Raw genomic sequence first — 13,435 nt, 5'->3', positions numbered from 1 at the left:
TGCACGCGTGTGTGACAGGGACACTTCACCTTTACGTGTGTGACAGAATCACGTGTCTCTCGGGGCGTGTCCTGTTTGTTTATCTCGTGCAGTGACGCAGTGACGCCACGCCCCGCGTCGCCGCAGTGGCGCAGAGCGCGGCAGACGCGGCTCCTCCGCGCGGACCTTCTCTCGTGTTTTATTTTGAAGGAGCGCGCACATACGGGTCTTTTATTCTGAAGGGTCCGGAGCCTGCTGCGCGCGCCCCGCCCTCCGCGCGCACACTCTCAGAGCGGCGCGAGGAGCGGCGGATGGAGACGGACCGGGACCCGGACCAGGACCGGGACCATGGCGCGGGACGGAACCAGCAGCGCGTGCACGAGGGAGCGCGCGCGGCCGCTGACAGTGACGGTAACGGCCGCGAGCCTGGGTTTGAGCGCGCTCTCGTTCCTGCTCCTCGTGCTCGCCATCAGCACCGACCACTGGCACGAGACGGACACGCGCGCGCACAAGCGCAACTGTGACCGCGCGGGCGCGGACTCCACGGACCAGAAGAACCGGGACGAGCCCATCTTCCACCTGCCGCTCGTGGACGGCGGCCCGCGCGGCTCCGTGCTCAGGCCCGTGCACGTGGGCAGCCGCGAGGACGAGCTCCTGGAGAACTGGCGCGCGATCCTCGGGATGGGCATCCTGGAGACGGAGTGCGGCCGCCCGCTCTTCTCCACGCACGCGGGGCTGTGGCGCAAGTGCTACTTCATGGGAAAAGACCCGGATATAGACAAGCTGATCCTGAAAGGTGAGGTCATGAGTATGTGCGCGTGAGTCACGTGACGGACACGTGCGCGCGCCCGGTGTAAAGTGTGAGTCTGATCTGTGATCAATAACTCTGCATCAGCCTCACGAGGACGTCCTCGGGACGAGGACGTCCTCAGGACGAAGCAGAGGCCACGTCCGATCACAGATCAATAACTCAGTATAGAACTGTCTAGAACTCTCAGATGATCTAGAACTCTCAGATGATCTAGAACTCTCAGATGATCTAGAACTCTCAGATTATCTCATCCAGCGCTCTGTCCTGTCGGAGGTTGTACTTCACTGATCTATAATAACGAGCAGAACGCTCCTGATCGATAACGCTGCATCGGCCTCAGTTTGATCCACAGTCTGTGTCTGAGGAGGCTGCACCTGGATCTAGATGATCCAGATTCTAGTCCAGCCCAGAGTCTGGACTCAGGACCAGTCCTGGACCGGTCCCTGTGAGGGGTACTAGATAGTGCACTGACTCCGTCGTTCTCCTGGGGAACTTCAACGCCCATGAGGGACAGTGCCACCTGGAGGGGGGGGTGGGAAGAACGTCCTCCCTGATCTGAACCCGAGCGGTGTTCTGTTGTCGTTCTGTTATTGTTCTGTTGTCGTTCTGTTATTGTTCTGTTGTCGTTCTGTTGTCGTTCTGTTATTGTTCTGTTGTCGTTCTGTTATTGTTCTGTTGTCGTTCTGTTATTGTTCTGTTGTCGTTCTGTTATTGTTCTGTTGTCGTTCTGTTATTGTTCTGTTGTCGTTCTGTTATTGTTCTGTTGTCGTTCTGTTATTGTTCTGTTGTCGTTCTGTTATTGTTCTGTTGTCGTTCTGTTGTCATTCTGTTACTGTTCTGTTGTCGTTCTGTTATTGTTCTGTTGTCGTTCTGTTGTTGTTCTGTTGTCGTTCTGTTGTCGTTCTGTTATTGTTCTGTTGTCGTTCTGTTGTCGTTCTGTTACTGTTCTGTTGTCGTTCTGTTACTGTTCTGTTGTCGTTCTGTTATTGTTCTGTTGTCGTTCTGTTATTGTTCTGTTGTCGTTCTGTTATTGTTCAGAATCATTAGACTTTTATTGTCATAGTCTGTGAACACAGTTCACAAACTAGGAACTTGATACGGTGAAAAAGTGCAACATAAACACACTGAATAAATACAAATACAAATAAGGGCATGCACAAAGTTAAAAAGATATGCTTAAAAAATCAAATGAAATACTTAAAGGGAGAAAAATATGTACAACAGCAGCATCAAAACAACAGTGCAAAGTGTCTTATTAAAGTGACCGGTGTTATAAAGTGTCCAGTTTAGTGCAGATATTATAAAGTGTCATGAGACAAACAGCAGAGGGGACAAACTGTTCTTATGGCGAGAGGTTCTGGTCCCAATGGACCGTAGCCTCCTGCCAGAGGGAAGTGGCTCAAATAGTCCATGTCCAGGGTGTGTCAGCTGCTCTACGGCCTGCTCCCCCTGAGTCCTGGAGACAGGTCCTGTAGAGATGGAAGGAGCAGCCAATCACCTTCTCAGCAGAGGCACAATGTGCTGCAGTCTCTGTCTGTCCCTGGCCCCAGTGAACCACACAGTGATGGAGGAGGTGAGGATGGACTCAATGATGGAAGTGTAAAACTGCACCATCATCTGGACTGGCAGCTTGCGTTTCCTCAGCTGCCGCAGGTGGAACATCCTCTGCTGGGCTTTCTTGATGATGGAGCTGATGGTCGGCTCCCACTTGAGATCCTGGGTGATGCAGGTGCCCAGGAAGCGGACACCTGCTGTTCTGTTGTCGTTCTGTTGTCGTTCTGTTGTCGTTCTGTTGTCGTTCTGTTGTCATTCTTCTGTGTGAGTCACAGTTTGTCCATAACAAACACCATGTCCAACACAAGGTCGATCGGTGCACGTGGCACCAGGACACTCCAGGTCAGAGGTCAATGACTTTGTTGTCGTGTCATCTGACCTCTGGCCCCGTGTCTTGGACACTCGGGTGAAGGGAGGGGCAGAGCTGTAGAGCACCACCTGGTGGTGAGTTGGATCTGCTGGTGGAGGAGGAAGGACAGACCTGACAGGCCCAATCGTGAGGGTCTGTGGGGAACGTCTGGTGGAGCCTCTGTCAGGGGGGTCGTCACCTCCAGGAGAACTTCTCCCTGATCCCGGGGGAGGCTGGGGTCATGTTCTCCACCTCTGTTGTCGATGCGGTCGCTCGTAGTTGTGGTCGTAAGGTCTGCGGTGCTTGTCGCGGCGGCAACCCCCGAACCCGGTGGTGGACACCGGAAGTAAGAGATACCGTCAGGCTGAAGAGGGAGTCCTATCGAGGCTTGTTGGCTCGTGGGACTCCAGAGGCAGGCGGGCCACAGCGGCTCGGGCCGTCACAGAGGCAAAAACTCGGGGTTGGGAGGAGTTTGGGGAGGCCAGAATCAGCTCCTCTAATTCCAAGGCCATGGTTCTCGACTGGAAAAGGTGGCGCCCTCTGCAGGTGGAGAGTCTCTGCCTCAGGTGGAGGAGTTGAAGTATCTCGAGTGAGGGAAGGATGGAGCGTATCGCTGTGTCGTCTGTTGTGACGTTGTCTCTGTGTCGGCTGAGTCCAAAGTCAAAGCTCTGGATTTACCTCAGTCTGTTCATCTCATGAGTCTGGGACCGAAAGGACGAGATCGAGATACAAGCAGCAGAAATGAGTTTCCTCCACCAGAACCACAAAAATAGAAAAAACTTTGTAAATTTTTTGTAAAATCTTAAATCTAATGAGTCTGACCCGAGGCATTTTAAGTGAAAAAATGTTTGGTCATGTTCATCAAAAATGACGTTAACCAGACTTAAAGTATGTTAGAGTCCTGGTCTAGTCCTGGTTTAGTCCTGGTCTAGTCCTGGTTTAGTCCTGGTCTAGTCCTGGTCTAGTCCTGGTTTAGTCCTGGTTTAGTCCTGGTTTAGTCCTGGTCTAGTCCTGGTCTAGTCCGGTCTAGTCCTGGTTTAGTCCAGGTCTAGTCCTGGTCTAGTCCTGGTTCAGTCCTGATCTAGTCCTGGTCTAGTCCTGGTTCAGTCCTGATCTAGTCCTGGTCTAGTCCTGGTTCAGTCCTGATCTAGTCCTGGTCTAGTCCTGGTTCAGTCCTGATCTAGTCCTGGTCTAGTCCTGGTTCAGTCCTGATCTAGTCCTGGTCTAGTCCTGGTTCAGTCCTGATCTAGTCCTGGTCTAGTCCTGGTTCAGTCCTGGTCTAGTCCTGGTTCAGTCCTGGTTTAGTCCTGGTTTAGTCCTGGTTTAGTCCTGGTTCAGTCCTGGTTCAGTCCTGGTTTAGTCCTGGTTTAGTCCTGGTCTAGTCCTGGTTTAGTCCTGGTCTAGTCCTGGTTTAGTCCTGGTCTAGTCCTGATCTAGTCCTGGTTCAGTTCTGGTCTAGTCCTGGTCTAGTCCTGGTCTAGTCCTGGTTTAGTCCTGGTCCAGTCCTGGTTTAGTCCTGGTTTAGTCCTGGTCTAGTCCTGGTCTAGTCCTGGTCTAGTCCTGGTCTAGTCCTGGTCTAGTCCTGGTTTAGTCCTGGTCCAGTCCTGGTTTAGTCCTGGTCTAGTCCTGGTCTAGTCCTGATTTAGTCCTGGTCTAGTCCTGATCTAGTCCTGGTTCAGTTCTGGTCTAGTCCTGGTCTAGTCCTGGTCTAGTCCTGGTTTAGTCCTGGTCCAGTCCTGGTTTAGTCCTGGTCTAGTCCTGGTCTAGTCCTGGTCTAGTCCTGGTCTAGTCCTGGTCTAGTCCTGGTTTAGTCCTGGTCCAGTCCTGGTTTAGTCCTGGTCTAGTCCTGGTCTAGTCCTGATCTAGTCCTGGTCTAGTCCTGGTTCAGTCCTGGTTTAGTCCTGGTTTAGTCCTGATCTAGTCCTGGTTCAGTCCTGGTTTAGTCCTGGTTTAGTCCTGGTTTAGTCCTGGTTTAGTCCTGGTCTAGTCCTGGTCTAGTCCTGGTTTAGTCCTGGTTTAGTCCTGGTTTAGTCCTGGTCTAGTCCTGGTTTAGTCCTGGTTTAGTCCACATACTCAGGTCTGACTCTGTGTGTTGCAGGAATAGCTGAAAGGTGCACTCCGGTTAAGTACCACTTTTCCCAACCAATCCGCCTCCGGAACATTCCCCTGAACCTCACCCGGACAATCCAACAGGACGAGTGGCACCTGCTACGTAAGTCTGGGAGGGCATCTGACACGGCATCTGTCCTGCACTAGTCCTGGTCTAGTCCTGGTCTAGTCCTGGTCTAGTCCTGGTCTAGTCCTGGTCTAGATAAAAATAAGTAATAATAAATAATAAATGTACAGTTAAGTGGGATCAAAAATAGAGTTCAGTGAACGCAAAAACCGAGCGAAGAAAAAATAATGAAAACAGCTCAGTAGCGCCACCTCAAAAATCAATTTACACAGCAGAAAAATGTCATAAACAAAGGAACCGGAGCATAGAAATCGTGAGAATCAGAAGAATCGTCAGAACATGTAAAGAAAATGGTATTATGGCCCCGCCCTAACCCCACAGGCCCCGCCCTAAACCCTACAGTCGGCCATATTGGATCAAACTCGGGATCGACAAAATCACTCGTCATAATCTTTTGACATCTCCTCCAACAGTTTTCATCAAAAACACTTCAAACTTGGCCAAAAGGCACAGAACCCATGAGCAATAAAAGGTTATCAATTAAATTATTGGGCATCGTCATGGTGATTTTTCAACTAAAGGTCAATTTTGGAAAAAATGTAAAAAATTCTTTCATGAACATTGTCAGATTTGACTGGATCCAATGAAGCGCGACACAAGACAAAGAGATGGATCTGTATTGGATCTGTGGATCTGATTCTCACGATTCTAATGATTCTCACGATTCTAATGATTCTCACGATTCTAATGATTCTCACTATTCTAATGATTCTCTCACGATTCTAATGATTCTCACGATTCTAATGATTCTCACACGATTCTAATGATTCTCACGATTCTCATGATTCCTGTGATTCTCATGATTCCTGTGATTCTCATGATTTGTCTGATCCTAACGATTCTTATGATTCTCACAAGTCTTATGATTCTCACGATTCCTATGATTCTCACAATTCTAATGATTCTCATGATTCTTATTATTGTCATGATTCCTAAGATTCTCGTGACTCTTACGATTCTCATTATTCTTATGATTCCCGTGTTCCTGATTGGCTCACATGATTCTTCTGATTCTTTTGATTCCCGTGTTCCTGATTGGCTCACATGATTCTTCTGATTCTTTTGATTCTTTTGATTCCCGTGTTCCTGATTGGCTCACATGATTCTTTTGATTCCCGTGTTCCTGATTGGCTCACATGATTCTTCTGATTCTTTTGATTCCCGTGTTCCTGATTGGCTCACATGATTCTTTTGATTCTTTTGATTCCCGTGTTCCTGATTGGCTCACATGATTCTTTTGATTCTTTTGATGCCCGTGTTCCTGATTGGCTCACATGTTTCTTCTGATTCTTTTGATTCTTTTGATTCCCATGATTCTTTTGATTCTTTTGATTCCCGTGTTCCTGATTGGCTCACATGATTCTTTTGATTCTTTTGATTCCCGTGTTCCTGATTGGCTCACATGATTCTTTTGATTCTTTTGATTCCCGTGTTCCTGATTGGCTCACATGATTCTTTTGATTCTTTTGATTCCCGTGTTCCTGATTGGCTCACATGATTCTTTTGATTCTTTTGATTCCCGTGTTCCTGATTGGCTCACATGATTCTTTTGATTCTTTTGATTCCCGTGTTCCTGATTGGCTCACATGATTCTTTTGATTCTTTTGATTCCCGTGTTCCTGATTGGCTCACATGATTCTTCTGATTCTTTTGATTCTTTTGATTCCCGTGTTCCTGATTGGCTCACATGATTCTTTTGATTCTTTTGATTCCCGTGTTCCTGATTGGCTCACATGATTCTTCTGATTCTTTTGATTCTTTTGATTCCCGTGTTCCTGATTGGCTCACATGATTCTTTTGATTCTTTTGATTCCCGTGTTCCTGATTGGCTCACATGATTCTTTTGATTCTTTTGATTCTTTTGATTCCCATGTTCCTGATTGGCTCACATGATTCTTTTGATTCTTTTGATTCCCGTGTTCCTGATTGGCTCACATGATTCTTTTGATTCTTTTGAATCCCGTGTTCCTGATTGGCTCACATGTTTCTTCTGATTCTTTTGATTCTTTTGATTCCCATGATTCTTTTGATTCTTTTGATTCCCGTGTTCCTGATTGGCTCACATGATTCTTTTGATTCTTTTGATTCCCGTGTTCCTGATTGGCTCACATGTTTCTTCTGATTCTTTTGATTCTTTTGATTCCCATGATTCTTTTGATTCTTTTGATTCCCGTGTTCCTGATTGGCTCACATGATTCTTTTGATTCTTTTGATTCCCGTGTTCCTGATTGGCTCACATGATTCTTTTGATTCTTTTGATTCCCGTGTTCCTGATTGGCTCACATGATTCTTTTGATTCTTTTGATTCCCGTGTTCCTGATTGGCTCACATGATTCTTTTGATTCCCGTGTTCCTGATTGGCTCACATGATTCTTTTGATTCCCGTGTTCCTGATTGGCTCACATGTTTCTTCTGATTCTTTTGATTCTTTTGATTCCCGTGTTCCTGATTGGCTCACATGATTCTTTTGATTCCCGTGTTCCTGATTGGCTCACATGATTCTTTTGATTCCCGTGTTCCTGATTGGCTCACATGATTCTTTTGATTCTTTTGATTCCCGTGTTCCTGATTGGCTCACATGATTCTTTTGATTCTTTTGATTCCCGTGTTCCTGATTGGCTCACATGATTCTTTTGATTCTTTTGATTCCCGTGTTCCTGATTGGCTCACATGATTCTTTTGATTCTTTTGATTCCCGTGTTCCTGATTGGCTCACATGATTCTTTTGATTCTTTTGATTCCCGTGTTCCTGATTGGCTCACATGATTCTTCTGATTCTTTTGATTCTTTTGATTCCCGTGTTCCTGATTGGCTCACATGATTCTTTTGATTCTTTTGATTCCCGTGTTCCTGATTGGCTCACATGATTCTTCTGATTCTTTTGATTCTTTTGATTCCCGTGTTCCTGATTGGCTCACATGATTCTTTTGATTCTTTTGATTCCCGTGTTCCTGATTGGCTCACATGATTCTTTTGATTCTTTTGATTCCCATGTTCCTGATTGGCTCACATGATTCTTTTGATTCTTTTGATTCCCGTGTTCCTGATTGGCTCACATGATTCTTTTGATTCTTTTGAATCCCGTGTTCCTGATTGGCTCACATGTTTCTTCTGATTCTTTTGATTCTTTTGATTCCCATGATTCTTTTGATTCTTTTGATTCCCGTGTTCCTGATTGGCTCACATGATTCTTTTGATTCTTTTGATTCCCGTGTTCCTGATTGGCTCACATGTTTCTTCTGATTCTTTTGATTCTTTTGATTCCCATGATTCTTTTGATTCTTTTGATTCCCGTGTTCCTGATTGGCTCACATGATTCTTTTGATTCTTTTGATTCCCGTGTTCCTGATTGGCTCACATGATTCTTTTGATTCTTTTGATTCCCGTGTTCCTGATTGGCTCACATGATTCTTTTGATTCTTTTGATTCCCGTGTTCCTGATTGGCTCACATGATTCTTTTGATTCCCGTGTTCCTGATTGGCTCACATGATTCTTTTGATTCCCGTGTTCCTGATTGGCTCACATGTTTCTTCTGATTCTTTTGATTCCCATGATTCTTTTGATTCTTTTGATTCCCGTGTTCCTGATTGGCTCACATGATTCTTTTGATTCTTTTGATTCCCGTGTTCCTGATTGGCTCACATGTTTCTTCTGATTCTTTTGATTCTTTTGATTCCCATGATTCTTTTGATTCTTTTGATTCTTTTGATTCCCGTGTTCCTGATTGGCTCACATGATTCTTTTGATTCTTTTGATTCCCGTGTTCCTGATTGGCTCACATGATTCTTTTGATTCTTTTGATTCCCGTGTTCCTGATTGGCTCACATGATTCTTTTGATTCTTTTGATTCTTTTGATTCCCGTGTTCCTGATTGGCTCACATGATTCTTTTGATTCTTTTGATTCTTTTGATTCCCATGTTCCTGATTGGCTCACATGATTCTTTTGATTCTTTTGATTCTTTTGATTCCCGTGTTCCTGATTGGCTCACATGTTTCTTCTGATTCTTTTGAGTCTTCGTCTCCTTAAAACCGCTTCGCGCTCGTTAACGGCGAGGCTCATCAAAGTGGCGTGGGGGTTCCAGCGTTTCCGTGACGACGGCCGGGGATACGGTTACCGCGGAGACACAGCGGGGCGTGGGGCCGGGGATACGGTTACCGCGGAGACCGGCGTTAATGACGCTCCGAGCAAATCAGAGCCGGACTTCACACAGAGACGCCCACGACGAGAACTTACAGCGTGTCAGATGCCCTCCCCGTGTGTCAGATTGTGTCAGATGCCCTCCCCGTGTGTCAGATTGTGTCAGATGCCCTCCCCGTGTGTCAGATTGTGTCAGATGCCCTCCCCGTGTGTCAGACTGTGTCAGATGCCCTCCCCGTGTGTCAGACTGTGTCAGATGCCCTCCCCGTCTGTCAGACTGTGTCAGATGCCCTCCCCGTGTGTCAGACTGTGTCAGATGCCCTCCCCGTGTGTCAGACTGTGTCAGATGCCCTCCCCGTGTGTCAGACTGTGTCAGATGCCCTCCCCGTGTGTCAGACTGTGTCAGATGCCCTCCCCGTGTGTCAGACTGTGTCAGATGCCCTCCCCGTGTGTCAGATTGCTCCTGTCTTACACAAACTGACTCTTGTAGCTTTAATCCATGTTCTAACGCCGTTTCCTCCTGAAACACACACTGGAGTTGTGTTTTGTTTCATTCACATGTTTGAGTCACTTTATTATTCGTTTGTAACATCTACAAAGATCAAAATGCGACGTTCCACCTTGTGATGTCATCATGTGGTAGTTTTCAAGTGAACTCCTCCTTTTACCTTTAGTTCAGTCGAGATAAGAGACAACTCCAGGACTGAAATGATCCAGATGATTCTATAAATGAAGGTGTGTGGAGTTTAAAAACACAGTGGAGCACTTCCTGTATCACCACATGATGACATCACAAGGTGGAACAGTGTTTTGTACATGTGCCGTACATGGTTTTTTTTTTGTCGTGAGATTTTTTCACAGTTTAACCCTTTATTTCAAAAGTGTATTTTGCTGTGTTGTTAGCGGCATGTCTTGGTGTGTGTTGTTGGCGTGTGTTGTTGATGTGTGTTGTCAGCGTGTGTTGTTTGTGTGTGTTTGGTGTGTGTTGCGTGTGTTGTCAACGTGTGTTGTCGACGTGTGTTGCGTGTGTTGTTGGCGTATGTTGTTGTTGTGTGTTGTTTGCGTATGTTGTTGATGTGTGTTGTCGGCGTGTGTTGTTGGCGTGTGTTTGGTGTGTGTTGCGTGTGTTGTTTGTGTGTGTTTGGTGTGTGTTGTTTGTGTGTGTTGCATGTGTTTGCGTGTTGTTTGTGTGTGTGTTGTTAGCGTGTGTTGTTGGCGTGTGTATTCTCGCCGCGTGTTGTTAGCGTGTGTTGTTAGTGTGTGTTGTTGGTGTGTGTAATCTCGCTGTGTGTTGTGTGTGTTGTTTGCGTGTGTATTCTCGCCGTGTGTTGTTGGTGTGTGTTGTTTGTGTGTGTTGTTTGTGTGTGTTGTTAGTGTGTGTTGTTAGTGTGTGTAATCTCGCTGTGTGTTGTTTGTGTGTGTTGTTTGTGTGTGTTGTTAGTGTGTGTTGTTGGCGTGTGTATTCTCGCCGTGTGTTGTTGGTGTGTGTTGTTGGTGTGTGTTGTTTGTGTGTGTTGTTGGCGTGTGTATTCTCGCCGTGTGTTGTTAGTGTGTGTTGTTGGTGTGTGTTGTTGGTGTGTGTTGTTGGTGTGTGTTGTTGGTGTGTGTTGTTGGTGTGTGTATTCTCGCCGTGTCTTGTTAGCGTGTTGTATGTTGTGTGTTTCAGACCTGCGGCGCATGACGGCGGGCTTCCTGGGCATGGCGGCGGCGGTGTTGTTGTGCGGCGCTGTGGTGGCGAGTGTGGGATTCTTCTGGGAGGAGAGTCTGACTCAGCACGTGTCCGGACTCCTCTTCCTCATGGCAGGTGCAGCTTTAGCCACAACTGATTTAACACGAATACTGACCAGTCAGACTCTGGACACTGGGTCTGGACACTGGGCCTGGACACTGGGTCTGGACACTGGGTCTGGACACTGGGTCTGGACACTGGGCCTGGACACTGGGTCTGGACACAGGGTCTGGACACAGGGTCTGGACACAGGGTCTGGACACAGGGTCTGGACACTGGGTCTGGACACAGGGTCTGGACACAGGGTCTGGACACTGGGTCTGGACACTGGGTCTGGTCTTTGAAGCAGAACATTTACTTTAATATCTAATGTTTTCTTGTTCTGCTCTGAGCAAAGCATCATGGTCCTTGTAGTTCCTCTGATCTGATTCTTCAAAAAATGTAGGACTTTACAGCCAGACTCTGTCCCGGTCCAGTCCCGGTCCGGTCCCGGTCCGATCCAGTCCCGGTCCGGTCCCGGTCCGGTCCCCGTCCAGTCCCGGTCCGGTCCTGGTCCAGTCCCGGGCTCTAACCCTCTCTTTCACCGTAGGCCTGTTCTGCTCCATTTCTCTGGTGACCTACACGGCGTCCGTGACCTATGACCTCTCACGCACGCCGCCATTTATCTACGGGCTGCCGTCAGACGTGGAGCAGGGCTTCGGGTGGTCGCTGTTCTGCGCCGGACTCAGCCTGACCCTGACCGTCGCCGCGGGAGCCGTCGCCATGGTGACGCCTTGTCTGCGCCGCCGCGGCAACAAGGCCCAGCGCCAAGACTCTGTTTGAACCCACCAATCAGAGCCCAGGACTCCGCCCGGCATTTACGCTGGACTATACAGGGTCTCACTTCAGCAGGGTTTAGGTTCAAGGATCGTAACCGGTTTTACAGGGGTCTGAGCAGGTCCAGAGGAGAATCGTAACCGGTTTGGAGGAGGGTCTGAACAGTATTAAGCTCATCCAATCAACACTTTTGCGTTTTGCTGTGAGCCTCACGGGAGCAGGACTGGACCTGGTTTAGTCCGGGTTTAGTCCTGGTTTAGTCCAGGTTTAGTCCGGGTTTAGTCCTGGCTTAGTCCGGGTTTAGTCCGGGTTTAGTCCAGGTTTAGTCCAGGTTTAGTCCAGGTTTAGTCCTGGTTTAGTCCTGGTTTAGTCCTGGTTTAGTCCTGGTTTAGTCCAGGTTTAGTCCAGGTTTAGACCTGGTTTAGTCCAGGTTTAGACCTGGTTTAGACCTGGTTTAGTCCTGGTTTAGTCCTGGTTTAGTCCTGGTTTAGTCCTGGTTTAGACCTGGTTTAGACCTGGTTTAGTCCAGGTTTAGTCCTGGTTTAGACCTGGTTTAGTCCTGGTTTAGTCCTGGTTTAGTCCAGGTTTAGTCCAGGTTTAGACCTGGTTTAGACCTGGTTTAGTCCTGGTTTAGACCTGGTTTAGTCCAGGTTTAGTCCAGGTTTAGACCTGGTTTAGACCTGGTTTAGACCTGGTTTAGTCCTGGTTTAGTCCTGATTCAGGTCTGGTCCAGAGTCTCAGCATTTTGTATTAAAACTCAGGCTTTTTAAAATATTTAAAATATAAGAATTATTTGAATGAAACAAAAAGCAGAGGGTTAGAAAGGAAGGAGGTAGGAGACAGAGTGAGGAGGTAGGAGACAGAGTGAGGAGGTAGGAGACAGAGTGAGGAGGTAGGAGACAGTGAGGAGGTAGGAGACAGAGTGAGGAGGTAGGAGACAGAGTGAGGAGGTAGGAGACAGAGTGAGGAGGTAGGAGACAGTGAGGAGGTAGGAGACAGAGTGAGGAGGTAGGAGACAGTGAGGACACAGGGAGCTGCTGTAAATAGCTCAGTTTACTCCTGAATCAACGTCTCATGTTAAATAAATAAATCACATTTAAATCTTTTCACATCTCCAGAGAGTTTCTCCAGAGAGTTTCTCCAGAGAGTTTCTCCAGAGAGTTTCTCCAGAGAGTTTCTCCAGAGAGTTTCTCCAGAGAGTTCCAAAACCAACGTCATCAAAACATTGGAGATACACAGATTTCAGGTGGATATTTGGATCATCACAATCATCCCAAAAATATGGGCAGAGCTCATTGGTTCTCAGGGGCCCAGATGGGCCCAGATGGGCCCAGATGGGCCCAGATGGGCCGTCTGCAGCTCCAGATTCAGAACCATCAACATCGTCCATGAAAGACTCAGACACTTCAGCCACTCGGGATTCCCTAAATGTGGAGCATTTTGTTACAACGGACTAGCGTCCCACACCTGACCCTTAACCCTAAACTTAACCCAAACCCTAATCATGTGAAATACGTCCAAAACACATATTTGCTAAAAAATACTAACAAAAAAACAACAAAAAACACTAAGCTCAGCCCCAATGAGATGCCAAACATTTAGAATCATTTCAGCTGTTCAGACCATTCGGCTGTTCAGACCCTTCGGCTGTTCAGACCCTTCGGCTGTTCTTTTGGTGACGTTGGTTTTGTTTATTTAAATGAAAAGTGGCACTTTTGTCTTTTATGTAAATAATTATTTAAATGAGTCTTGTAAATGTTTGAACTTTATGTAAATGAGGGTCATTTAAATAATTTATGTAAATGAGGAGGTTTAAACTTT

At 47.2% G+C, this 13,435-nt stretch overlaps 1 protein-coding gene across 1 annotated transcript; it reads left to right on the top strand.

The window, feature by feature from the left end:
- Positions 1–252: 252 nt before the first annotated feature.
- On the top strand, positions 253–11,824 carry tmem178a (transmembrane protein 178a). Its single transcript, XM_033970369.2, has 4 exons — positions 253–775; positions 4,792–4,905; positions 10,736–10,873; positions 11,388–11,824. The coding sequence occupies exons 1-4, from the start codon at positions 328–330 to the stop codon at positions 11,618–11,620; spliced, it is 933 nt and encodes a 310-aa protein (XP_033826260.1). The 5' UTR covers positions 253–327; the 3' UTR covers positions 11,621–11,824.
- Positions 11,825–13,435: the final 1,611 nt, after the last annotated feature.

Source organism: Periophthalmus magnuspinnatus, chromosome 1 (assembly GCF_009829125.3).
Source record: "Periophthalmus magnuspinnatus isolate fPerMag1 chromosome 1, fPerMag1.2.pri, whole genome shotgun sequence".
NCBI classification, from domain to species: Eukaryota; Metazoa; Chordata; class Actinopteri; order Gobiiformes; family Gobiidae; genus Periophthalmus; species Periophthalmus magnuspinnatus.
Note: the sequence above shows the minus strand (reverse complement) of the source record. Positions and strands in the feature narration are given on the sequence as shown.

Excerpts from the sequence above, each read along its gene's own strand:
- tmem178a (XM_033970369.2), top strand. The coding sequence starts at position 328 with ATGGCGCGGGACGGAACCAGCAGCGCGTGCACGAGGGAGCGCGCGCGG. Across the intron at positions 776-4,791 it reads AGACAAGCTGATCCTGAAAG|GAATAGCTGAAAGGTGCACT; the intron begins GTGAGGTCATGA and ends TGTGTGTTGCAG. Across the intron at positions 10,874-11,387 it reads ACTCCTCTTCCTCATGGCAG|GCCTGTTCTGCTCCATTTCT; the intron begins GTGCAGCTTTAG and ends CTTTCACCGTAG.